Raw genomic sequence first — 27,346 nt, 5'->3', positions numbered from 1 at the left:
AAACAGTACCAGAAAAGCTCTATTCCTGAAGAATGAGACCCAGTAGTCTCTAGTGAGTCATCCTGGGGTTTGTACTGTGTATGGTATGTCTACCTGAACATATTTTATCTAAATTAAGCTCATCTTATGTAGCTATTTTAACTTTGGATTTGTTTTGGTAAACTTTCAATGGAAAATTAAATGCTTAGACTTGACATCTAATCAACATGGTTGACTTTAAATTTTTTTCCCAAATACAAATCATATGTTTACTCTAGAATCAAAGTCAGATATAGTAGATGTGTGTCAAAGTAAAGGGTGTGCCTCTTATATTTTTGAGAGGCACAGTAGAGCAATCTGGGAGCCAAATGATTTGGATTCAAATTGTGGCTTGGGTACTTATTTGCCATGAACTTAAAGAATTAAACTCTTCTTTTAAAATAGGGGTTAAAAGCTAACTAGGGCTACAGTGAGGATTAAATGAGTTAGTGAATACATCTAATGTTAATTAAGAGTAGTGCTAAATAGTAAATGTTCAATAAATGCTAATTATTATAACTTTAATTCATGTGGACAGACATAATAGGCAGTAATATTTTCACATTATTCTGCAACCTGCTTCTTGTATAGCACATGTCACACCTTTCTATACCAGGCCTCAGCAATTACTTAACACTTACATATCATTCAGTCATGAATGCATCAGTATTTAACCATTCCTATACTGGACCCTCGTACATGTCTTTGCATATCTGTCCAGGTATTTCTGTAGGAGTGATTCCTAAAATGGAACAGAGTCAAAGGGCATGTTCATTTACAATTTTGGTATATGCCTTTTATAAATGTTGTATTAATTGACACTCACAAATGACTGACTTTTAAACAAGCCTTAGTGGTATAAGAGCTCCTCTGGGAAGTGTAATATCAATGACTGGCTGGTATTAACAGACTCTGTAAAGATATCATTTAGCATTGTATATGTGTTAAATAAGAGTATTTTCAAAATTCCATGTACTTAAAGACTTCCCTGGTGGTCCAGTGGTTATGACTCTGTGCTTCCACTGTGGGGGACATGGGTTCAACCCCTGGTTGGGCAACTAAGATCCCACGTGGCATGTGGTGCACCCAAAAAATATTAAAAAAAAAACAAAACTATGTACTTATAAGAACAAAAAAATTGCATATTGGAGGTTTCCAAGTTGTACACTTTCAAGCTCCTCAATTAATGGCAGAAACCACCTCAATTTTTGTTAACTCCACCATCTAGCACAGGACCTGGGAGTAGAATGTATCACTGTGTTAAATGAAGTCTCAGAAATCAAAGGAAGAAACTACATTAGTTGTCACATCACAAAACCCACATAGCTGTTCTTTGTTAATAGCCAAATCTCAAGGAAGCTTGTAACATCTACTTTCTAAAATTTGAAATAACTCCTTTCCCCTAAACCTACAAGGTATCTTAATGTTAAAACCTCTTTAGTTATTTAACTTTTAAAAGTTAAATATAAAAGCATCTTAAATGTTTTATATATTTCAGATAGGATTAACTATCTGCAATAATTTTATCATTACTGACTTAGCTCACTTATTTCCTTACCAGAAACTACACATTTGCTCCTAGACCTAGCATAAAGTTGGCCCTAACTTTAGGTTAAAAAAGGGGATGGCGTAAGGGCATACATTAAATGTGGTGCCTCTTTATTCATATGGTTACCTGTTTTTTCCTTCAACTACACCAGAAACTGCTACAACTTGATATCAAGAAACCCAGGTCCTTTGTTTTCTTTGACATCTGGAGCCTACCTCAGCACAGGTCTGTGAATAGGCTCTTTCAATCTCCATAATTTACTGCATTATTACAATTACCCATTCCAAATAATAACACAGTAAAATTTCAGTGCATTCTCAGCCCATGCTGCTTTATTGCCAAAATATATATGTACACAGGTGCAGAGTTTCTAACTCTTACAGCAGTTCCTTTTTACAGCAAAGAATAAAGTTTAATCTACAATCCCAAAGATGCATAGATTAGAAAGGAAGTGGCCTTTTGTAAAACTCCAAACAGTCAATGAAAGTCTTTTAACATTATCTTATATACCATGGGAAGGAGAAGATGCTGAACAGTAAAAACAAGCTACTGAAGTCTCTGTGAAGGTTATTCTAATATGAATCTTTTAAAATTACCAGTGATAGGTGGTTTTAAGGTAAGGGTGAAAACATTACTGTTGCTTAAGGACTGATGATAATTTATTGCCAGAATACTTATCCCTGGGAGAAAAACATTTTAATCTATGGTGTGGCATACCATCACCAAAGGAGACAAAATCTTTTGAAAATTCTAACCTTAACATATCTATTCTGACTTAAAAGTTGGAGAAGTATGAGTTCCTGGAGAAATGTGTGATGTTTGGATTTCTAATATTAACATTTTAATATGCCCTAGTGGAATAATGGAAGCACAGATTAGAGAAACTCTGTCATTCAATCTTTACTGGTTTGTTTGGCAGACATGTTATCATTAAGTACCAAAGAGAAACTTTACATATGGGATATGACATTTCACTTCATGAACTGAGTCAAATGACTATTAGTAATTCAATTTTTAACTACTGGAAAGTTATCCAAAGGTATTTGGAATCAAATCCCACAGCAAAGATTAAAGTCAGGTTGAAATAATTTTGGAAAAAATAATTTCAATCACTGAATGTGAAACTGGATGGTGCCTAGTGAAAACCAGTCTAATCCTGAATTCTCTTCTACTTAGGCCTCTTTCAGATACAATGAATCCCATTTGTACATTTGTCATGATCACATGTTCTTACATGGGTTATTTCAAAATCAGAAATCATCTCAAAAAATTGTAAGCTATCACAATAAACTGGTCTATTTTCTACATGAAGAAAATAAATGACAAGGTTTTTCTTCAAAATGGGAAAAGCTGCTCCTTTTTACCTGGCATAAAAAACTTAAGCAACAAATTATAAAACTCTGGCTATAAAACTTTTCTTTGAAAATCTGAATACAGGAACAACAGAGAAACCAAACTACAGATGTGTGAGTATTTTAAGGACTATCTCCATAAAATGTAAAGGGCTCCTTTGCTGGAAGGAACTCTTACGGCTGGTTAATAGCAGTACCATCCAAAGAGCTGCCCAGTTACCTGAAAATCCTGGAACATCTGAAGTACGTGCATTATTGTCTCTTCACTTTCAAGATTCTAGTCTTAAAGAGATCCAAAGTTAAGCCACATAAACTTTATCAGACAAATCCCATTCCTGGTTACATCTTCCGCACTGGCCACTCCATACCCTTTCTGAAACTCTGCACTTGATTATTAGAGCCACAACAGCTTTTTATTCAACATGCTTAGTTTGTGCTTTGTTTTTAAACATGCTTGGGGACTAATGGAACCAGGCAAGAAGTTAGAGGGTGAGCACTGTTATGCTCTCTTGACAGTCTGAATGTCTTATGGTTGCCCCTGTTCTAGCTCCCATTTTCAAGGGAAGAAAGAGTCTTTACTTAGAAAATGAAAACTAATGATCCAAACAATAAATTCAAGATAGTGGTTTAAGTCTCTATTGCTTCATTACTAATAAATGGATATATATAATTACTAGTAACCACATTAACACTGTACATTTTCAACCATGCATTAGGAATATTATACTCTAAAGAGTTATGGGCCTGCCACTATTGCTCGTACTTTCATTCAGACCCAGTTTTAATACACATGCACAGTAAACTCTTTGACTAAGAGGAATTAGGGGAAATTACAAGGATACATGCAGTTTCCACTGAAAATATAGGTTGATAAAGTGATTGCTTAGAAATGCAGGCAGCTGCTCCACATCTATCACAATGCTGCTTCAGAACAGAGGTACAAAAGTCACACACAAAAAGGTTAAAATTTGGACCCTATTCAGTTATAAAAGGCTTAACTGCAAATTCTGGTCCTTTTGGGTAGAGAATAATGTAAAAATTTGGGAAAAGAGTACTGACAGATGTCCTCTGGAGCAGTTAAGTTTTCTTGGCCATTTACTGACAGTGATGGCATAGAAGAGCATACATAGGTGGTGTAGACGGTGAAAATGCTCTTAGGCAGAATGGTTTCTGATTCACATTAATGAGCATACCTGCACAGCTCCCTGGGGAAAAGGAGTTTATGAACAGCAGAGCTAATACAATGTAAACTCAAAAATCAGTGCCCTGAAGTTTAGCATAGCCCTCTGCTTTTGAAAACTGTTGGCCAAGGAATCCTTCCAAACATGGTATAATTAACAGCCAAGCAATGTTCTGAATAAACTAGAAGCAATTTGCTTGTACCAGCAGCACCATGAGAATGTAAACTCCTGGAGGCCAAGGGTCTCTTCATATTTTGCATATCACAGGTACATAAAGAGTAAACATGGGATCACAATATTGGAAAATAATCAACCATACTTTGAGACCACAAAAACTCAAGAGCACATTTGAGCATTTAGAACTGTTATGTGGCTGTTGAGGGTAATCTTTAATTGTTCTAAGTAACTCAACTGTTGACATCACTGTAACATGCAGTGGTGTCCTCATGATCGTGCAGATGTCTGAATATTGCTTGGTTATTCCAATGCCTCTAACACCAACTGAAGGCATAGGACATATAAAGAGGAGCTATAATCATTTAATAATACAGCCTTTTCTCTATCCTTTGGAGTTGCCATTTAAGAATTTAGTATTCAAGAGGCACTATTTTCTTAGATCCACTCTATTTATCTTTCAGCTTTCCCCCCTGGGAAACAAGGGAACACACTCTTTTTGGGAATCTTCAAGGTACTAAATGGCCAAGATGAACATGAGGTAAAAGTAGTCGCCCTTGTTCCACAATTACATCTAGATGTGAGAGATGTGTTATTCTTCAGATCAAGAAACTAGTTTGCTGGGTTCCTGATAAAATAAGCTGTCATAGACCACAGGCTTTGGCACATCTACATTAGATGATGTACTGTCTTTGGCCATTCCTTTCAATCCTTTTGCTTAACACCTTGAAATCCTAACTCCCCTATACTAATAGGCATGAGGAAAAGCCAGTTATCCAAGCTCTTGGTTTGTTTTTTAAACCATAAATATATACACACAACAAACTTTTCTCTTTTAAAAAATGTACCCAGGAAACTAACGGAGAAAGATGAGGTGACAAAGCAAAATGTATGCCATTTTATAAATGGCCTGTTGCTAAAAGAAACGTCATGAGCAAAATCCCCACACGATGCGCTTCGGTGGGGATACGTCAGCAGGGGTATGTTTCCAGGTTAAGCATCAGATAAGGTTAATTTAACGAGGCTCTAAAGAACCTCTGCTCTAGCAACCAAGTAAAGTATTCAAACTTTGACTTACACAAAAGTTGCTATTTCTCACATAATGATATATTCATGCACATTCATAGTTTTTTTTAAGTACCTTTATACACTCTTTATCTAAAACATCTTTTTCCTTTCATGGAATTCTGTTGATTGCAGTCTCAAATTCAAGTAGTAGTCTATTGTACAATCTTGCTAATGCAACTTATTATACATGCAAAACTGTTATTGCTACTGAAATTCTACCTCTTGAAAATTATGAGCTTGTTTTATGGCTTTTTTTTTTTTTGCAATAGGAAATATCCTTTCCTATATACTCTGCTATTTCGCATTCATTACCTTTGCAGAGGTATTTTTAAAAACGTTTAAATGCTTTGCAGAAGTGGATTCTCCCAGGCACTAAACTACTTGAACCAAGAGTACAACCACTTTAAGTATAATCAAAGAATCTAAAACCTGGGTCCCTGGAAATCTGCTGCCCAAGAGTCGATTTGTTTAAGCCTGCTTCTGCATGTGTCACACCACATTAAAAATGTTTTGCATTTCCTATCATACTAACTAGAATCTGTGTCTATCCTGAACTCTCCTGAGATCTAAAAACCACCGCAGAAACTGCCATTTCCAAGTTCTCAAGAAAGCTTTTAGAGGTAGGAATTTCTTTTCTACAGAAAGCTATGCTTTCAGAACAAAACAAACTTTTATTTCTACGAGGAAAGCAGAAAAAAGTGAAAGCTGAGGCAATCACTATAACCAAGCAGAGAGTTAACACATGGCAGCCTAGGTAGGCTCCATTTAGCTTCATTTCCAATTCTCATGAAAAGGTCTGGAATCCCATCAATACACAATTCAGCAGATTTAAAAACAGGAAAAACCCATGAGAAATTCATCTAGGACACTCTGAACTACTGATCAGTGTTGTTCTGTTAACACGTAGCATACTGTAGATGGAAGCATAAATGGCCTGCAGATCAGAAAAACAGTCACTTGAGCAATAAACACAAAATCTTGGTAACATGCAAAATATAAAATAATCTGATGCAAAAGGAGTGGGAAAACAATAAACCTACCAGACATACAATGTGAAAACAGTGTAAGAACAATCTCACTTCAAACTTAAGAGAGCAAAGCCGAATCATGAAATAGGGCCTTGTTTTGATGTAAGGTTTCATAAAGACACAAAGGCAACTGCTTTCCAGCTACCTCATGGAAAGCTTAAATATCCTCGAAAACAGTATCTCATGTTGTGACCCCACATTTCTATTCCTAAATGAGTACTTTTGGCTTTAATCTCTTTTTCCCCAGGGAGAATATCACAGATTCAGATATTTATGAAAAAAACAAAAGGTCTAGATTTCCCAATCTTTTTACACTATTATTTTCTGTAATTCATCCTGAAGTTTAAAGTATTACTAAGCTCATGCACTAACCCCTAACATGGCACTACAATATGCTACCAAGCACTAATGCTTACAAAACTATACACATCTCAAAATGGAAGACATTGGTGATTTTGTTGTTCTTAAACAACTTGTAACATTTGTCCACAAGTATTTAGAAAAAAAAATATACATATATATATTTCTATTGCACATATCCCGTTTTTGTTCAACTTTTTAAAAGAAAAAATGCCAGCTAACATGGATAAGCAAAGTAAAGGAAGTAGGCACAGCTACAGAAAGAGGCATAGTCCTGCCTAAAATTATAGCTTTTGCCATCATGACGTGGAACAAAATACATCAGGGAAAACAATGTGGATGCAGTAAGTAAACACCGGGCAAGTACAACTGGAATATACCCATTTTGTTAAATGCCATCTGATGAAAATCATGGAAGATGCAGAAACAATTTGAAAGAAAGCATTAAGCAGTGGTCTCTTAGCTGTGAAATGAAAATATGTAAAGCAGCTTGAGAAGATGAGTCTGATACACACACATATTTAAACAAGTGGAAAAGAGACAGTTTCACTGGTGCTGCTGGTACACGTCTCTGCTATACCCTGCCAAAAGATTCTTGCCAAAAAAAAAAAGGGTGGGGGGAAGAGATGGGTTTAACAAACAAATGTTGATATTTTCAACGTGCCAACGGGACTCATAGAGGCAGGTTCCATTCCTAAAGCATTCCTACACTGTTTTTAACAATTCCAAAATACTGAGAGAAAACATCAGGAAATGGCTGAGAAGTTACTAAGAGAAAAATTTAAGTTACCTTTATCCAAGCTACTTTGACTATGCTTTACCACTGAGTAACTGCTCGCAATTAAGGGAAATTATATTTTATCTATATCATGTAATTATTTTGCCAAAATGTTTTATGTCAATGCAAACTAGCTGACCAATTTAACTAATGATTAAGAATACTCAATTATTTTCCAATTTTGGCTATTTCTATCTCTCTCAAATTCTGATAAATCTTTCCCAAGATTTCAGCAGCACAGCACGTATGGCCCTGGGCAAACATTCCGTATATCACAGAGATAATCTAAGATGATTTGATCTTAATTTCATCGAAGCAGCTTTAAATTCTTTCTCTACTCACAGACTTATTATAAAAGGTTTCCTTCTTATGTAAAGACCTGGAAATTCATACAGTGGTCCTCTGTTGATTTGGAAGCAAGGACAGCTTTACCCTATAGGACTGTTCATCAGATAATACATGTTTTCACAGAAAGGAAGTGCATTACTTTTCTTATTGGAATTGTTTTTCCTGTTTGAGGGTTTCTCCCCCCCTTTTCTTCCACACTCTGAGTTTTTCTAAATCTACACGGAACCAATCACGTTTGGGTACATTTCTTCTGAGGTCCATTCTCTGATGAGAAAGTTCAGTTCCAACTGGAGAAAGTTACCTGAGTCCAAGCCTTTTCAGTCAGACGTTACACCTATTGCCTAGAAATACAAATAGCCAAGAACCCATCTTGGGTCAAAGGAAAAAATTTATGCGTTTACAAAAAACAGAGCTGTAAGAATGTGAAATGCCATAAACTCAGAGCTGCATAAAGCATTTTCACAAGGGAAAGGAGTAATACGGAAAGTTTCCTCCTTTTTTCCTCCACTCCTCTATGTCCACAGCTGAGGCAGGTCATACTGTAGGGTCCATCACATCCCCTGAACAGAAAATCCACTTATGCCACTTTTCTTCCAGCCTTAGCAGCATGTAAAACCAAGTCTCAAGCGCTATATAAGACTCCACAAAAAAGAATGAAACACTTTGTAATACAGTAGGTCTCTCATGCTCCAGAGGTGAAGAGGGTTCCATCACTGGAGTCAAAACTTGTTTCCTTTTACCAATCTTTCACTAAACCCAAGCATGCATTCATAAGGTTAGCATCTGCACAATGTGGTCATTCCTTAGATGAATGAAAAAACATTTAAAAATACCAAATATCCAAAGATTTCTGAGAATGAAGTCAACCACAGCTTCCTTCTCCAGGAGAAAAATTCCTCTTATCACCCCAAACTGTGGACTTACATATGTAAAAACAGCTATTTATAGGTTTGTGATGGTTTATTCACATATGGAAGTAACCTTGTGATATCTTGTCTTTTTACTTCTTTATCACATCAAGGGTTTTATTGCAAATCGGGACCTTTGTTCTTATCTAGTAAATCCATGTCAAAGGATAAGCCAGGATTTAGATACATATGTAAGCCATCTCTTTAAGCATCTCTTTCATTTCAAATTAGAACATATATCTGGAATTTACTGTTTTAAGTCTTAACTGTGCTTATCATGATAGTGATTAAAACTGGAAGACAAAAAAACCCCAGAACCCTGATGTGATACCGATACCTGCTATTTATATTCAGTCTTCTTGTTTGGAACAAAAGGTAAAGAATTCACAAATATCACCATCAAAGCATCTGCTTCAAACGAGACATCAGCCTTCAGCTTTTGAAATAATTTCTTTGTGATTCAGCTGCCGCTCTCTTCCAGGAGAACCTGGCGGAAAGACTGTGCCCAGGGCTTCTCTGTGCTGAATCTGAGTGGGAGCAAAAAGAAGAGCAGCCTTTCCAGTGCAAGTCACGGAGGCAACGTGTAGAGAAGAAACATCCACATTTCAACAGGGAAGGTGACTGGATAAGAGAAGCAGGACTACCCCACTCCAGGAGACAATGTAGAAGCACCTGGAAATACAAAATAAATTAAAAAACAGAAGGATTAAGATAGGTATTTCTACAGGAGCTTACTTTTTAAAAGTAATATTTAAAAACAGAAAAAAAAACCTGCTTGGATTGCATATTGTTTAAAAGAAAATATCCAACCATACCACCAAATTCAGTATTATCAGTAAAGCAGAAGCAATAGCCAGAAAAAATATCTTAAGTATACACAAAAAGTTAGATTTATATAAAAACTATTATATAAAATGAGAGATACATGTCAATTTCATGTTACACAAATCAGTAATATATTCTAAGTTTTTACAGTCATGAAATGATTCTATGTAAAACATCTGTGTTTAAAAGCAGTACTGTACTTCAAAGGTGATGTTTAAATACTTAATAGGAAAAAAACCATGTGTATCATCTTACTCAGAATTATCTTCAACTACCTAAGATTAAGAGTGAACAATAAAAAGTTTGTAAACTAACCACAGGTAAAACAGTATGTACTGTACCATGATCACCCAATGCAAACATGTAAAAACATCAGCTGTTTATTGCTATTGAACATAACACTTAAACTGTAAATATCTGCAAAAGTAAATCAGACAAAAAAGGACAAATACTGTATAAAGTCCACTTACATGAAGTACCTAGATGAGGCAAATTCACAGAGAAAGAAAGTGGAATAGAGGTTACTACTATAACTACTATTTTATATATATATAATAACATATATAATATATATATTACTACTGTATCTACTGTAACTACTAACTAGGTTACTATTATAACTACAACTATACACTGTGATCTGTAAAACTTACACATACATTCTGTAAAGTTGGTGCTTTACTAGGCATTTCTGGGTCCCTAAACTCACTTGTTTACTGCTGCTGCTGATACAGGAAAAAAAGTAATTTACTTTTCATTTATAAAAGTAAATTTTTTATATTAAAAAATTTGACTTAAGGGGATGAAAAGATAAAACAGGAATTTTCAATGTAGCTCTTGTGCCAGCTAGATCTGAGTCAAATGACTTTATGTAGTAGTCAGCTTTAAGATGGTCCCCCCTTATTACTGCCCCTGGTATTCAACCCCTTTAACAATCTGTTCTAAAAATGAATCAAGGTTGATCTATGTAACCACTATATAATAAAAAATTCTGACTGCCCCTTGTTCCTAGAGGGAGACTACAAATCTCTGGAATTTACAATAAATGAACCAGTGGAAATTAAACAACATACTCTGACACAACCAACAGGTCAACGAAGAAATCACGAGGGAACTTTGACAATATCTTGAGACAAGAACTTCCCTGGTGGTCCAGTGATTAAGAATCCACCTTCCAATGCAGGGTACATGGGTTCGATCCCTGGTCATGGAACGAAGATGCCACATGGCAACTAAGCCTGTATGTTGCAATGAAGACACAGTGCAGTCAAAAAAGAAAAATCTTGAGACAAAAGAAAACAAACACAACATATCAAAACTTACAGGATGCAGCAAAAGCAGTGCTGAGAGAGAAATTTATAGTTGTAAATGGTTAAATTGAAAAAGAAGGGTATCAAACCTACAACCTGACTTTATACATTAAGGAACTAGAAAAAGAGTAAAACTAAACCCAAAGCAGCAAGAAGGGAAAAATAAATATTAGAGCTCAGACAAATGGAGAACAGAAAAACAACACACAAAACCAACAAAACCCAAAATTGGTTCTTACAGGGTCATCGGAATTCCTGAATCTGCAGCCAGTTGGTCAGAAGTAGAAGTGTCCTGAGAATCCTTCAAAATACAGCTGACATCTAAAGTAAGGGCAGTCTTCCTGGGGGTCATGTCCTTTGACTTGGGTGGGGGAGGTTCTGCATTAATTCCAGATGGTTAGTGTCAAAACTGTATTGCAGTATACTAGTTAGTGTTCAAACAATGAGCAAAAGAATGAGGAAGTGAGTGAGTAACCTCTGAGGCAAGGTCAGAGGTGGGATTGAGGCTCCTGCCTTGTTCTGGGATAAGCCAGCTGCTGTATCATAAGGACACTCAAGCAGCCCTGGAAGAGGCTGACAGTGGAAGGAACTGAGGCTTTCCACCACCAGCATGAACTTGTTATCCATGTGAACGAGCCACCACAGAATCAGACCAGATGACTACCATCCCAGCTAGTATCCTGACTATATAACCTTATGAGACATCAAGCCAGAAACCATCCAAGCTGCTCCCTAACTGCTGACCCACATAAACTGTGAAAGATAATGAATGTTTACTGTTGTTTTAATCCACCAAATTTTGGGTAATTAGTTATGCACAATAGCTCATACACTTTGCTTCCTCTAAGGACATGAAGAATGATATACCATAGGATTTAAGTACTTTCTTACTTTGCTATATAAATCCAGAACACATTTCATAAAACAAAGTGGGTATCACTGTCATCCAAATTAAGTTTTAAAGTGTCCTATTTGAAACAAATCCAGGGTTTGTTAGACAGTTTCTGCCCCCAAATATGGATAGACTATACTAATGTAGATCTGCTTAAGTACATTTATTTCCTCCCTATAAATGAAAGTACACTATACATCTTGTTCTGCACCCTGCTTTTTCCTTTAAAGTATACTAGAGATCATTCTGTACCAGAATTTAAAGGTACTTTGTAAATACAAAAGCACTTACTTTCTAAGTACAAAAGCACTGATAAGTGCTTATCAGTTCCCTATAGATTTATAGGTTGCTATACAAATGTAAAATTTCTATTACTCAGGCCCAATATGGAGTCCCTTGTGCTAACCCCACATCACCAAACCAAGACTTTAATACCTAACCTAACTGCAGTTTCAACCTCCTGCAGAAATGTAACCTTTAACCAGTCAGTCTGGAATTGCCCGGTCAGCAGGACCCTTCTGCTCCTCTTAGGAGAATGACCTTCCCTGAAATAATGTATTTTTTGCTAATAATTTCCTGTTTCTGCCCCATTCCCACCTTTCCTCTTCTACAGCTCAGTGGAGGTCCTTTCTATCTGCTAGATGAGAGGCTGCCTGACTCATGAATCATTTAGTGATGCCAATCTGATCTTTACTCTGCTGACATAATTAAAAAGGACACATACACCCCTATGTTAAACAGCAGCATTATTCACAACAGCCAACATGGTGGAAACAACCTAAATGTCCAACAACAGATGAATGAATGAAGATGTGGCACATATATACAATAGAGTACTCCTCAGCTAGAAGAACAAAATAATGCCACCTGCAGCAACATAGATGCAACTAGAGATTACCATCCTAAGTGAGGTCAGAAAGAGAAGCACTGTATGGTATCACTGATGTGTGAAATCTAAAATACGACACAAATGAACCTATTATGAAGCAGAAATAGACTCACAAACATAGAGAACAGATTTGTGGTTGCCAAGGGGGAGTTGAGGTAGGAGAGAGATGGAGTGGGAGTTTGGGGTTAGTAGATGCAAACTATCACATACAGAATGGATGGACAACAAGGTCCTACTGTATTAACATAAGGAACTATATTCAAAGTCCTGAGATAAACCATAATGGAAAAGTATATAAAAAAGAATGCGTGTGTGTGTGTATATATATGTATAATTGACTCACTTTACTGTATAGGAGACATTAAGACAACATTGTAAATCAACTATACTTCAATTAAAATTGATTAACTCAGCTGAATTTTTATTCAACAATCTGCATGGACTTAATTAATTAAGGTTATAAATCCAAGCAACAAAGCCTTTACTCTAAAAGCATAAGAAAGACGCTTACAACTAAAGGGCACTTACTCTGTTTCCTCCGTTTTTATTCCTTTTCTTAATATTAAAATATACATAGTTGGAGCTTTTCACTAACCTTTTTCATTTTTTAATTGTAAAATATGCATAACATACAATTTATCATCTTAACCCTTTAAAGTGTACAGCTCAATGGCATTAAGTACATTCACATTATTGTGCAACCATCACCACCATCCATCTCTATAACTCTTCGCATCACAAAACTGAAACTCTGTACTGATTGAACGTTCAATGTTTTCATATATTATAATCAATAATCAAGGTGTAAGACTAAGTAGACATTATGGGTTGAACTATGTCATATGTCATCCCCAAGTTCGTATGTTGTCTTACAAGTACCTCAAAATGTGACCTTATTTGGAAACAGGGTCACTGCCTAAGTAATTAATTAAGATGAAGTCATACTGAAGCCAAATGGGCCCCTAATCTGATTAGTGTCCTTATAAAAGGAGAATTTAGGACTCTGACATACACAGGGAGAATGCCCTGTAAAGGATGGAGTTCTGCTGCCACAAGCCGAAGAACTACCAAAAACTAGAAGAAAGGTCTGGAACAAATCCTTCCCAAGTGCATTCAGGGAGAGTATGGTCCCCGCAACACCTTGATTTTAGATGTCTGATCTCCAAGTCACCCACTTGGTAGTTCTTTGTTATAGCCCAGGAAACTAATACAGTAGCTATGAACCCTAATTTGCACATAAGGTTACTGTCTACTATGAAAGCACTATCACTTAATGCCCTTTGAGCAGCAGAATGTACTTTACTTCTGTGGTAAATTCAGAAGAATAGATTCATACCAAGAGATAATAAAGGTGTACTGAAGAGCTTTATAATGCAAATTTAAGTGAATATACTCCAAAATTTGCCCAGTAACATTTATATTTTATCAACTGATCTCCTACAGTCTACTTAAATCTTTCCTCCTTATCCAATAAAAATTATTGGTTTGGGAAAATGATCGAATTTTTATTTTCTTTTATATCTAATACATTGGTTTTGTTGAAAATAAATGATTTAGCTTAAATAATTTATACTCACTTGTGATATTCATTCTCAGTTGAAGCTAATGATTTCTTGTTCCACTTCCATCTAGCTATTTCTGAGCTACTTTAACAGTATTTAAAAGCATTAGCTACTTTTACTCACTTGCCAAATCCCGAGTTCAGCATTTTGTTTTCTTTTTGAGATGAATATAAAAGCACCTAAATGGCAAGGAAATTGTTCTTCCTGCAGTAAGGGGAAGAAAGAAAAATTACAGTAAGGACATAGCCCTCATGTGTGCTACATGCATCCATGTGCATAATTATCCAAATGAAACAAATAAGTCTTAAACATTATAAAACACTATTTGGAAGGAACAATCAGAAAAGAAGTTACTCTTTATCTGCACTGGCATTAATTTTATAAAGATGTCAAAACTCCTGAAGCAGTGGTTCTCAAGTTTTTAAAGAATGTTCCCCTTGAGAATCTGATGATGCTGTGGGCCCTCTCCTCCCACAGAAGACCTCTGCTTCAGTAAAGATGACCACTCCCCTGTTTGTAAGGTAGGAAGAAGAATGTTCTGCACCATATTTTCTTTATTTTCCTAAATGAAAGGAAAAAACTACTCCAGACAAAAGCAACAAAAAGCTTTTATTTCCTCACCCAGTATTTTCAGGTCTGCTAAATCCAGAGCCAGCAAAAAGTGTTTACCAGTCACATTCATTTGTAGTACATGTCATTTGAACCGGGCCTAACTAAAGTGCCAGTTTCAAACAGGCTTCACCAACTCAGAAACCTAGTAACAGGAACCCTTCCCACAATTTAACTGAAAGACCGAATGTGAGGGGTCATAGCAACTCAAATTACAAAAAGATACATCCCATAAAGTTAAACAAAAACAGAATAGAAATGCCTGAGTATTATACTTTGCAACCTCCCCCCATTAAACAAATTACTTTCTAATAATAATTGCCCAAACTCTTTCTCATTCTAAAAAAAAATTTATATATTTATATATATAAATTAAACTGTCTGACTCTTTCAGCTCTGGAAAACTACGGTGAATTTTATCTAGTCAGCCGAGACTAATGCGCCATTAGGCAACTATCAGGTCATACAAGGACAAAGCTGCTTTCTCAGACCTTAAAAAAGTTTGAAAGGTGGTAGTGGGAATAAATGGATGTAACAGAGTTAAGCAAGAGTACATACACGATACACAGACTCAAACTGAAATCCCCGGGAGGGGTGGTGTGGGAGGGTGAGGAACCTGACCTGTTACATCAAATCTCAAGGTCAACGGCACGCGCACACAAAATACTCAGAACTCGGACAGGCCTCGATTGAAACCCGAGACTCAAGGCAAAACAGTGGGCAAGAAGTTGTGAGACGAAGAACAGAAACAAACCAATAAAACTAAGATATTCTTCAAAGATAAACGACACAGAGAATGCCAGATATACAACAGCGTGGGTGCAACCACTGGGGAACGAGCCGAAAGCACAAACGCAGCCAAACCCAAGGCACTGAGGTCAGTGGCGGAACGGGTTTGAGAAGTGGTGCAACACACCTTCAAAGGCAGAGGCGGCCGCCCGAGGGCAGCTCAGAAGGAAACCAGCGCCCAGCCAAGGCCCGCACCAGCTGCGGGCAGGCTCTGCACTCTGTTCCTCGGATGGTTTGGGCCGCGCCACCTCCTGCTAGCTCCCCGTCCCTAGCCTTCCCGGCTTACCTTGCACGGGCCGGCAGAAGCACTCCAGCGCCCGGGGGCCGGCCCGCCCCCTGGCCCAAAGGCCAGATAGCCTCAATGTGCTTCACTCCGCCATCTTCGCTCCTTCTCAAGTCCGCCAACTCTACGGCGGCCGTTTCCACGCGCCCCGCCTCTTCCGCTAATGCTGAGTACAGATTGGATAATGACTTGCGCAGGCGCGCTCTTCTTCCGTTGTAGGTTGGTTGGAATGTGTGTCAATCAATAGCGCTAGCCTCACTTTTTCGGCCTGTTTTTGCCTGTGATTGGGTCTCAGGTTTGAGGTAATAGGGGAAAATACTTTCTAATTAATTTCTTAAGAGTGTAAAATTATTTCCGCGTTTAAGCGGCGGAACTTTGTCGTTAGGTAGTCTATGGCTAGGCCGCGTGACTATTTTAAGCCATCGTTAGGTTAAAATATGCTACTACTAGGTTCATTTTCAAGGCCCAGGAACTTTTAACACTGTTGTTCAATCGCTCGGTACTATCCGACTCTTTGCGACCCCATGGACTACAGCACACCAGGCTTCCTTGTCCTTCACCGTCTCTGGAGCTTACTCAAACTCATGTACATTGAGTCAGTGATGCCATTCAGCCATCTCATTCCTCTGCCGCCCCCTCCTTATCCTGCCCTCAATCTTTCCCAGCATCAGAGTCTTTACCAAGGAGTCGGCTCTTTTCATCGGGTGGCCAAAGCATTAGAGCTTCAGCTTCAGCATCAGTCCTTCCAATGCACATTCAGGGTTGATTTCTTTTAGGATTGACTGGCTTGATCTCTCTGCCTCCAAGGGACTCCCAAGAGTCTTCTCCAGCACCACAGTTCGAAGGCATCAATTTTTCTGTCCTCAGCCTTTTTTGTTGTCCAGCTCTCACATCCGTACATGACTACTGGAAAAACCATAGGTGGGCTGTATAGATCCTCAAACACCATTAAGGCTGTCATCTGAGCTAATTCCTAGAAGTACAGATTCCCTACCGCTGCAGCTGAGATCCAGTTTCCTAAGTCTTCAGATGAGGCCAAGAAATCTTACTTTTACAGAAGTGGTGACTCAGGCAGTAAAGAACCTGCCTGCAATGCGGGAGACCAGGGTTCGATCCCTGGGTGGGGAAGATTTCCTAGAGAAGGGAATGGCAACCCATTCCAGGATTCTTGCATGGAGAATTCCGTGGACAGAGCAGCCTGGTTGGCCACAGTCTTTGGGGTTGCAAAGAGTTTGACCCAACTAGGACACTTAAAACTTTCACATGATAAAGAGCATTTATGGGAAAACCTACAGTTAATATTACACTTAATGGTGAGAGGATACTTTGGTTTTAAGATCAGAAACAAGGTAAGGACACCATCTCCCACCACCGCTACTCTACATTGTACTGGAGGGTGCAGACGTGCAAAAAGACAAATGATAACTTTGTCCTTAGATGACATGATCTTTTGTAGAAAGTCGTAAGGAACACACACACACACACACCCCCCCCCAAAAAACAAAACTACTAGAATATGTTGAGCAGGTTGTAGGATACAAGATCAGTATACAAAAATCAACTTTATACTAATAACAAAAATGAAACTAAGAAAACTGCATTCAAAATAGCATCCCAAAGGATAAAATGCTTAGGAAAAATTTAATAAAACAAGTCCAAGCTTTTTACACTTTAGACTACAAAACAAGCCGAGAGGAAGGAAGATCTAAATAAATAGAGACTTTCCATGAAAATGGATTGTTAGACTCCGTATTGTTCAGATAGCAATTCTCAAATTGATTAGAGTCAATGCAATCCCTAATAACAGGTATTTTTCTTCCTGGGGTACAGGAAACTAAGCAAGAACAAAAAACTATAAATGTGTCAACTGGGATGGTGCAGACTGTCTCTTATTTGTTTCTCCTGACAGTCATCCCCTTTCATGTATAAAATTCTGCAGATATTCTTTTGTGTATTTCTAATAACAAACACAAATACCAAAATTTTTTTTCGAAATAGTATTATAGCTAGTTGGAGAACCTAGTTAAGTCTATGAATTAACAGGCAGGAATTCTATCAATAAACCATCCAGGTAATCTTCTGTTGTTTTAGGAATTCTGTAAGATCTCTGACAGAAATGATCATTCAGGATTTTCTAGGAACTTCCTTGGTGGCCCAATGGTTAAGGATCTGCCTTGCAATGAGGGGACATGGGTTCAATACCTGGATGCTCCATTGGGGAACTAAGATCCCACATGCCTCATGGCAAAAAATCAAAACAAAATAGAAACTATACTGCAATCTCAATAAAAGCTAACAATGATCCACATAAAAAACTTAAAAAAAAAATCCCCATCAAGACAATTAGTAAGAATAGTGTTTTAAACACAAACCTTGGCAACATGATTCTATAATTAAGTTGAAAAAAATAGATGACCATGAAACACATTCTAAAAAGAACACTGACGGTAAAGGAGAGTAATTAGATTGCTTGTGGCATTCTCTTTATCAAAGCTTGAAGTATATGCCCAAAGTTAGCTCTAATAATCCCACTTCAAGAAAATGTTTCCAAAGAAAAAAAGAATTATAGGTAGAAAGGCACTCACTGTATTATTATTTTCAAACCTAAAATTGGAAACTGAGTAAACAAGGTAATGGCTAAGTAAATATACATCAAGTTGGTAAAATATTATGCAACCATTAATATAAACAGGGAAAAAACGGTTCATATAGGGAAATATCACAATGTTAATTTCTAAAAGCTGATATCTCATGTTTATTTCATTTATGTTAAAAATATGTAATGGATGTATAGACCATAAGGGAGCAAGGGAGATAAAATTGATTCTCTTCAAACTGCAAGTAATTTTGTAATGTTCTTAAAATTATTTTTACAGTATCAATTGTTTTATTTTAGTCATAGACTGTATACCTATGGCATGGTCAGTAATATTAAAGTTCCTCCAAAACTGATGTTATGGTTACTCCAACTATTTTTCACTTTCTCCAGATTGTAAAATTACTCAAAGTGAAGCAAAGCTAAAACAGTGCAAGTTATTTTGAATGGACTTTTGGGGCAGAGGGATGGGAAAAGAAGATGGTATTGTGTTAGAAGTTATAGGATTGACTCCAGTTATTACTTCTTTGAGTCCTGTGGCACGACACTAAACTTTAAAATAAGAAATTACTCATATCCTACGTAGTGGACTGAAACTTGAAAGTGTGAAAAGCCATGTAATAATAGCTGGGCAGTTTTCATTCCAATCCCAAAGAAAGGCAATGCCAAAGAATGCTCAAACTACCGCACAATTGCACTCATCTCACATGCTAGTAAAGTAATGCTCAAAATTCTCCAAGCCAGGCTTCAGCAATACATGAACCGTGAACTTCCAGATGTTCAAGCTGGTTTTAGAAAAGGCAGAGGAACCAGAGATCAGATTGCCAACATCTGCTGGATCATCGAAAAAGCAAGAGAGTTCCAGAAAAACATCTATTTCTGCTTTATCGACTACGCTAAAGGCTTTGCCTATGTGGATCACAGTACTGTGGAAAATTCTGAAAGAGATGGGCATACCAGACCACCTGACCAGCATCTTGAGAAATCTGTATGCAGGTCAGGAAGCAACAGTTAGATGGAAGAAGATGGAATGGAATGGAAGCTGGGATGGAAGAAGAACAAGCTGGAATCAGGATTGCCAGGAGAAATCTCAATAACCTCAGCTATGCAGATGACACCACCCTTATGGCAGAAAGTGAAGAACTAAAGAGCCTCTTTACAAAAGTGAAAGAGGAGAGTGAAAAAGTTGGCTTAAAGCTCAACATTCAGAAAATTAATATCATGGCATCTGGTCCCATCACTTCAAGGCAAATAGATGGGGGAACAGTGGCTGACTTTATTTTTCTGGGCTCCAAAATCACTGCAGATGGTGATTGCAGCCATGAAATTGAAAGACGCTTACTCCTTGGAAGAAAAGTTATGACCAACCCAGACAGCATATTCAAAAGCAGAGACATTACTTTGCCAACAGAGGTCCGTCTAGTCAGTTCAGTTCAGTTCAGTTCAGTCGCTCAGTCATGTCCGACTCTTTGCGACTCCATGAATCGCAGCACACCAGGCTTCCCTGTCTATCACCATCTCCCGGAGTTCACTCAGACTCACGTCCATCGAGTCAGTGATGCCATCCAGCCATCTCATCCTCTGTTGTCCCCTTCTCCTCCTGCCCTCAATCCCTCCCAGCATCAGAGTCTTTTCCAATGGGTCAACTCTTCGCATGAGGTGGCCAAAGTACTGGAGTTTCAGCTTCAGCATCATTCCTTCCGAAGAAATCCCAGGGCTGATCTCCTTCAGAATGGACTGGTTGGATCTCCCTGCAGTCCAAGGGACTCTCAAGAGTCTTCTCCAACACCACAGTTCAAAAGCATCAATTCTCCGGTGCTCAGCCTTCTTCACAGTCCAACTCTCACATCCATACATGACTACAGGAAAAATCATAGCCTTGACTAGATGGACCTTAGTCACCAAAGTAATGTCTCTGCTTTTGAATACACTATCTAGGTTGGTCATAACTTTTCTTCCAAGGAGTAAGCGTCTTTTAATTTCATGGCTGCAGTCACCATCTGCAGTGATTTTGGAGCCCCAAAAAATACAGTCTGACAAGGCTATGGTTTTTCCAGTCACACTCAGATGCATTCAGTGCTGGCCACTAGACGAACACCTCTGCCTTGTATGTCCAGGCAGCAGCAGATATAAATGCTGACAGAATCTCACATCATGCTCAATTATGTTCAAATAAATGCATTTGATAGCAGACATAAAGCCAAGTAAAGAAGACACATGATTTCAAACCTGAAGAAAGGGACTGAGTCATGAAAAATACTTATAAAACATGAGGACAAAAATCAACCATGTTGTTTTGTTTTAACCACAAGTATTTATTGATGGATCGAAGAGTACAATTTTAATGGAACAATAAGGCACAACCGTGGATTAAAACAGTTTGCTACACAGCCAAGAGGAGGAAAAGGCCATCATCTTAGGAACTTTAAATATGCAGGTCAAGGAGCCTCTGAAGTACCTCACGAACAGACCAGTGTTGGACAGTTCTTCCCTTTTATACAATTCCTATATTACATCACTTGATCACAAAGTCACACTGATACTTCTCTATGAAATCCTCTCTCATTTATACTTGAGTCATCCAGCCTGGCCACTCTTTCTTAAGCACTCTTCCCAAACCCTTTGCGGTTTTTTTTTTAAGCAATTCCCTTCATAAAGTAGTGTGTATACATCTTGGATAGACTTCCAAAGCAAGGAAAGAAGCAAGCAAGCAATGAGTCAGAGAGAATCAGCCAAGGACAGATATATGGATGAAGAGATGCATAAGGACAGATCTTAGGATGACCACAGCCTGATTCAGTGACATCCATACTAAGCTTCCTTGGGGCAGAGGAGTTGCTCTGGTTCAAGCAAAGGCTTGTAATGCCACTTCAGGTTGTGTCACCAATGCCAGAGCTCTCATTCCTAAGGGATTAGCAGTAGTGTACGAGAGGAGCTAGGAAGTCAATGTAACCAGGCAGCTAATGACACGATACATTCAATATTTTGAACCTGTATTAAGACCTGACTATGGCATCCGGCATTAACTTGTTCCAGGTGTAAAATTCAGAGAGAATTTTGTGCAAAACCTCAAGACACTGAGGACAATTTTTAAATCTTATGGCCTGGGATAAGTTAGGCACTTACCTTTCTACTTAGAAATGTGAAGTGAAAAGAATTCCAGGGCACATCACACCAAGGCATAAACCATGCTGTAGAGGTGGGAATATTTTAGGGTGCCCAGCCTCCTTGTTCAAAAAGCCATGAGAAAGACACCAAGCAAACGGTCAGAGCAGCCATTCTGGTGGTGACATTATCCTCAGACGAAGCAAGCTGCAGGCATACGGCTAATTTCTAGAGAATCAACATTGTACTAACAAGAGCAGCCATGTAGGTATGTGTGTTGAGAGTCAGAGGCCAGAGGTAGAGTGACCTGGGCAAGCCACCTAGAAGACTTGGCTCTACACCTCTTATCTTTCTTATCTTTCAAGAGCATCTCTAACCAACAGCCCTTTGGTGACAGAGCAGAGGGGACCAAGAGATGGTCAAGACATTCTTCTGAGAGAAGTGTTGGTTACTGAAGAGCTCCTGGGGAGGCAACATCCCAGATACCCATTTAAGAGTAAAGGTAGATTAAAAACTGCCAGACCACTGAACTATACTGCCAAGTCTGAAATATACTTAACAGGCGTAACTGAGGATGCCAAGTAGAACAGGGAGGATGGAAGCTTAATAAAAACCAGGGATACTGAAAGACTAAGAGAGTGGTAGGTTGGGCAAAAGAGAAGTGGAAGCAAAGAACATACAAAAAAGGATGAAGGAGCATGCCAAAGCCAAGCTGGTGGAAAGGCAGCCTGGCTACGGTTCACATCCAGTCAAAGAGCTTTGCTGGCTGTTCTTCGGTTGATTCCCTCTCACTTTCTCAGACTGGATGGATGCATGGCACTCAGCAGCAGAACAAGGGAAGGTGACATTTAGAAATGGAGATATCCGGCGAACAACACTGAACAGAATTAGACTGGCGGTACCATTCTGTAATGCCCTATTTATACACCAAAGGCAGGTTTGCGTTGACAGAACATATTTGGGGTTGTCATGCAACAGCAGTAGTACTTTGGGAGAAGGGGAATGATGGAGTGGAGGTGGGGCTGGTGGATAGGAGGGGTTTCAAGTTCCAGTTCTTAAATACTAGAAAGCAAGGAATAGTTTGGTCTCAGTCCTTTAGTGAAGAAATCGGATGCTCATTTTCTGTTCTACGTCCACCTTCTCCAAAACCTGTTTAAAAAAAAAAAAAAAAACCCAGCTACAGTTACGAAGGTCACAACAGGAGATGCTGTGTCAAGCTCTTCTCTAATGTTTTTCTCCCTCTCTCCTGCATAGTAGGATTTAAGTTCTTCAAGCGAAGAGGTAAGTGACTGACCTTAACAAATTCTGTGAAAGAGATGGCGCTATCCCCATCCTGATCAGCCTCCTGGATGGTCCTGTCTGCAATGCTGCCCAGCTGCTCATCTGAGATATTCACTCCGACCATCATGCGTAGCACCTGCAGGACCGAGAGCCAGGAATTACGAGACTTAGGGGTCACGAGGACTCTCTTACTAAAATTTGAAAAATAAAAAGCCACCTGCACCCTCTGCTCCTTTGATGTCCTCTAATATAACAGCCAAAAAGCCTCAATGGATATCTTCTCATCTAGGCCATTTTAGACAATAGTATGAGCAGAACTCTTTGGCAAAGTTATTGAATAGGAAGGCAGACCTTCACTTCAGGGAGAGTCTTTTGCATTTTGGTCTTCTCCATTTTTCCTGCCCAGGATGTAGACATGATGCCAAACAACAGTCATCCTGGGACCATTAGGTGAAAGTCAAATGTACTGTGGATGCCACAGCAAGAAGAAACCTGGTTCCTGGACATCATTTAGGTACTGTACAAACCTGGACAGTATATTCCCAGGCTTCCTGTTGCATGAGGCAAACTAGTCACTTACAGGTTTAAGTCAGTTTGGTAAGACTTTCTGGAATCTTAACAGAATACAGTTCACTTTGGCAGTGCATTAGCTCAGCTATTCCTAAAGTATGGTCAAGGAACATAAAGATCCTTGAAGGGTTAAATACTAAATCCCTTATTTTAGAAAAATGACAAGCATAGTTAAAGGGCTGTGAGAACTGTGATAAAGAGAATTAAAAAACACTTTCACCAAACTTATTCCCAAACGTACCAAAAAACCCGCCACCTCCTCACTTATTCTGCTAACATTTTTAGGGTGTGAATATACATCGAAAATTGCTACCTTAAATGAAACAAACAACTCTTAATAACATGACTTTTAAAACAACATGAAATGGGGGACAGGGTGCTTTTATGATACCTTGCATTGCCCTATTCTACCACCTCTGTCTTCAACAGGTAAGAGCTGAGCTTTCCCCTAGGAAAGAAAGACTTTCTCAGCCAGCTGTTCACGGGACTCCCTTTGCCCTATTCCTTTATACACTTCCCCAATCTCTTGAAATTGACTTTTAAAAGTATGTTATGGGATATTCTGAAAAAAAAAAAAAAAAAAAAAAAGAACTGAAATACTGATTTGTATCAATATACCCTGATCCCCAAATCAATTCTTGAAAACTGGAAGTTGTACATTTGGGGAGAAATATATACAAACTAAAGGATAAATAAAAAGAGGCAATGTTAGCAAAAACTTTTAACTGGCCAAGCCATTTGTTATCTTCCTTGTGATTGGGATTCCCAGGTGGCTCAGTGGTAAACATGCCACCTGCCAATGCAGGAGATGTGGGTTCAATCCCTAGGTCAGGAAGATCCCCTGGAGGAGGGAATGGCAACCCATTCCAGTATTTATGGCTGAGAAATCCCAAGGACAGAGAAGCCTGGCAGGCTACAGTCCATGGGGTCGCAAAGAGTCGGACAGGACTTAGCAACTAAGCACTCACACAGTGACTGTGTATGGCCAACTAGACAAATCCATCCTCAAAGAGCAGTTTCTTCAGGTCCCAGTCCAATTATTCTCTCAAGTGTTTTATTTTTAGAATTATGTGCTATATGTGTACAGTGGGGTGGGTATAGGAGTGGGGGTGTAGTAAAAATCACTCATTCAGTCTGTCAGTGAGGACAGACAGGTCCAGAAGTGCCTGGACACGGGTCCCGGCAGCCAGAGGCCCAAGCTGTCTACCCAGGCCTCCACACCTGGCCAATGCCCTTTCCACCTCTCCACAGTGTCACTTTTAGCTCCAGTCAGAAGTTTATTAGCAAATGGAACTTTTATTATTGCTGTTTTTAAAATGAGTGATGAGGTTTTCTGTATATATCTTTTATTAGTTTAAGAAAGCTCCCATCTCTCTCTGTTTTAAGACTTTAAAAAAAATCATGAATTGGGGTTGGGGGAAAGAGAGGAAAAAATTGGGAGGTTGGGATTGACATATACACACTATATAAAACAGATAACTAATAAGAACCTACTCTATAGCTCAGGGAACCCTACTAAAAACTCTGTAATGACCTATATGGGAAAAGAATCTAACAAATAGAGGACATATGCATGTAACTGATTCACTTTGCTGTACAGCAGAAACTAGCATCACACTGTAAGTCAACTACACTCCAATAAAAATTTAAAAATTACAAAAAGTATGTAAAGTCAATATTCCTACCATAAAAAATCATGACTGGATGATGAATTTTATAAAAATTCTATGAAAAAGAACATTTGATTTTTCTTCTTTAATCTGTTAACATGGAGAAATACTACTGGTAGGTTTTCTACTTTTACACCAACTTCAAATTCCTGGTATAAAGCCACCTTGGCTACAATATAGTATTCCTTTTATATATTGCTGGATTTGATGTGTTAATATTTTGTTTTAGATTTATACATCCATGTGAGTAAAAGAGACTGCACTGTAATTTTTTTTTATTATAGTCTTTACAATATTTTCATGTCCAAGTTATGCTACTCTCATAAAATGAGTATAGCAACTATCTTCATTGAAGTATAACTGGTATGCAGTAAACTGTACCCATTTAAAATGTACAACCTGATAAGTTCTGACATATGTACACATACTTGTGAAACCATCACCCCAATCAAGATAATAAATATATCCATCACTCTTAAAAGTTCAGTCAGAACTTTTTATAAAAATCAAACTAGGAAAATAAGAACACTCAGACTTTCCTTACGACAAAGAGCAAATTTTTTTTAATATCCACCGAGTAATTAAGAACTTAATATTATCAAATGTCTTAGAAATAGCAGAGTTTAGAAAAGTTAATTTTGTAAACTTTGGTAAAATGTTCAAATTCTCTTCTTGCTAGGATAACATTAGTCCTCTGACACCTCAATAATCCACAAGCACATTTATTCTAAAGTCATTTCAGGCCTGAGGAACACTTTAGTCACTGACTGGCACTCTGGCCACATGATCTCCTCCTCATACCCTGCCGCAGGCTCTTTTATCTTACTAATAGGAAAAAAGAAAAAATCAACCTTCCATTCCAAAATATATCTTTCTGGCAGCTAGATCTGGACCAGAGGATAAAAACTTGCAACTATAGAGTGATTGCCTCTATTTTTCTCTCCAGAACTCAGAAGCCCATATGTAGCAATTTTAAAGTGAAATCTTCCTACAAAAAAAAGATGTCCCCAGTTCAAAACCAAAGGACACAATCATTGACCTGCAGACTGTTTTGGTTTTTACTATGACACAGAAATTATTAATAGGAATACCCTGGGTTGGTCCTTAATTTCAACTGAGAAGATTTCTCAAAGCAATGAGTTCAGACTCACTTCAAGGGGACTAGAAAGCACTTTACTTTTTAGTTTTATCTTGAAATAGAGAAATCTCTCCACGGAAATTCCTGAATGTGTTAGCCCCCTAGGATCCTAAAGATTTGTAAAATTTCTAAAAGTTTTTTTGTTTGATGTGGATCATTTTAAAAATTTTAACTGAATTTATTACAATAGGGCTTGTGTTTTATGTTTTGGTTTTTTGGCCATGAAGCATGTGGGATCTTAGCTCCCTGACCAGAGATCAAGCCGGCACCCCCTGCACTGGAAGGCGAAGTCTTTCTCATCCTCTGTCATCCCCTTCTCCTCCTGCCTCCAATCGTTCCCAGCATCAGGGTCTTTTCCAATGAGTCAGCTCTTCACATCAGGTGGCCAAAGTATTGGAGTTTCAGCTTCAACATCAGTCCTTCCAATGAACTCCCAGGACTGATCTCCTTTAGGATGGACTGGTTGAATCTCCTTGCAGTCCAAGGGACTCTCAAGAGTCTTCTCCAACACCACAGTTCAAAAGCATCAATTCTTCGGTGCTTACCTTTTAAACAGTGGTGACATCTGTGAGAACTCAATGAGCCATTTCAAGTTTCCCCAGGTCATCTGTTCTGCTTTATCCTATATATGCAGGACAGGACGCTGCATATAGCAGGTGTTAAATAAAAGCTTACTGAAGGAAAGAACAATTCCTGTCCATATCACTAAGTCAGCAGGGCCCAAACACAAGCTAGCCGTGTGCATTGGAATTCTCCCACATACCTGTAACAGCTCATCACGGGAGATCTTGTCATCTTTATCCAAGTCATACAGTCGAAAAGCAACTGGTAGGAAAAAACAAGAATTTAGTGGAAATTCAATAATGTTTTGCAGAGAAGGCAATGGCAACCCACTCCAGTTCTCTTGCCTGGAAAATCCCATGGATGGAGGAGCCTGGTAGGCTGCAGTCCATGGGGTCACTAAGAGTCAGACACGACTGAGCGACTTCACTTTCACTTTTCACTTTCATGCACTGGAGAAGGAAATGGCAACCCATTCCAGTGTTCTTGCCTGGAGAATCCC

The 27,346-nt window shown here is 38.4% G+C and overlaps 1 protein-coding gene and 1 long non-coding RNA gene across 2 annotated transcripts in view; both read right to left on the bottom strand.

The window, feature by feature from the left end:
* Nucleotides 1-7,855: 7,855 nt before the first annotated feature.
* On the bottom strand, nucleotides 7,856-16,046 carry LOC128054410 (uncharacterized). The gene is made up of 5 exons (XR_008200005.1): nucleotides 15,927-16,046; nucleotides 14,366-14,446; nucleotides 11,139-11,277; nucleotides 10,663-10,827; nucleotides 7,856-9,436 (listed from the first exon to the last, which is right to left on the bottom strand). It is a non-coding gene; the product is annotated as an uncharacterized LOC128054410 (long non-coding RNA).
* Nucleotides 16,047-22,523: 6,477 nt separating this feature from the next.
* CHP1 (calcineurin like EF-hand protein 1) overlaps nucleotides 22,524-27,346 on the bottom strand; it is a 34,006-nt gene continuing 29,183 nt past the window's right edge. The window contains exons 5-7 of the mRNA XM_052646518.1: nucleotides 27,047-27,108; nucleotides 22,919-23,041; nucleotides 22,524-22,773 (exon numbers count right to left, since the gene is read on the bottom strand). Coding sequence (XP_052502478.1) covers nucleotides 22,720-22,773; nucleotides 22,919-23,041; nucleotides 27,047-27,108 — 239 coding nt within the window. The 3' untranslated portion in view covers nucleotides 22,524-22,719. The remainder of the gene's footprint in view (nucleotides 22,774-22,918; nucleotides 23,042-27,046; nucleotides 27,109-27,346) is intronic.

This window comes from Budorcas taxicolor, chromosome 10, assembly GCF_023091745.1.
Source record: "Budorcas taxicolor isolate Tak-1 chromosome 10, Takin1.1, whole genome shotgun sequence".
Taxonomy (NCBI): domain Eukaryota; kingdom Metazoa; phylum Chordata; class Mammalia; order Artiodactyla; family Bovidae; genus Budorcas; species Budorcas taxicolor.
This window is presented reverse-complemented; position numbering and strand designations above follow the sequence as displayed.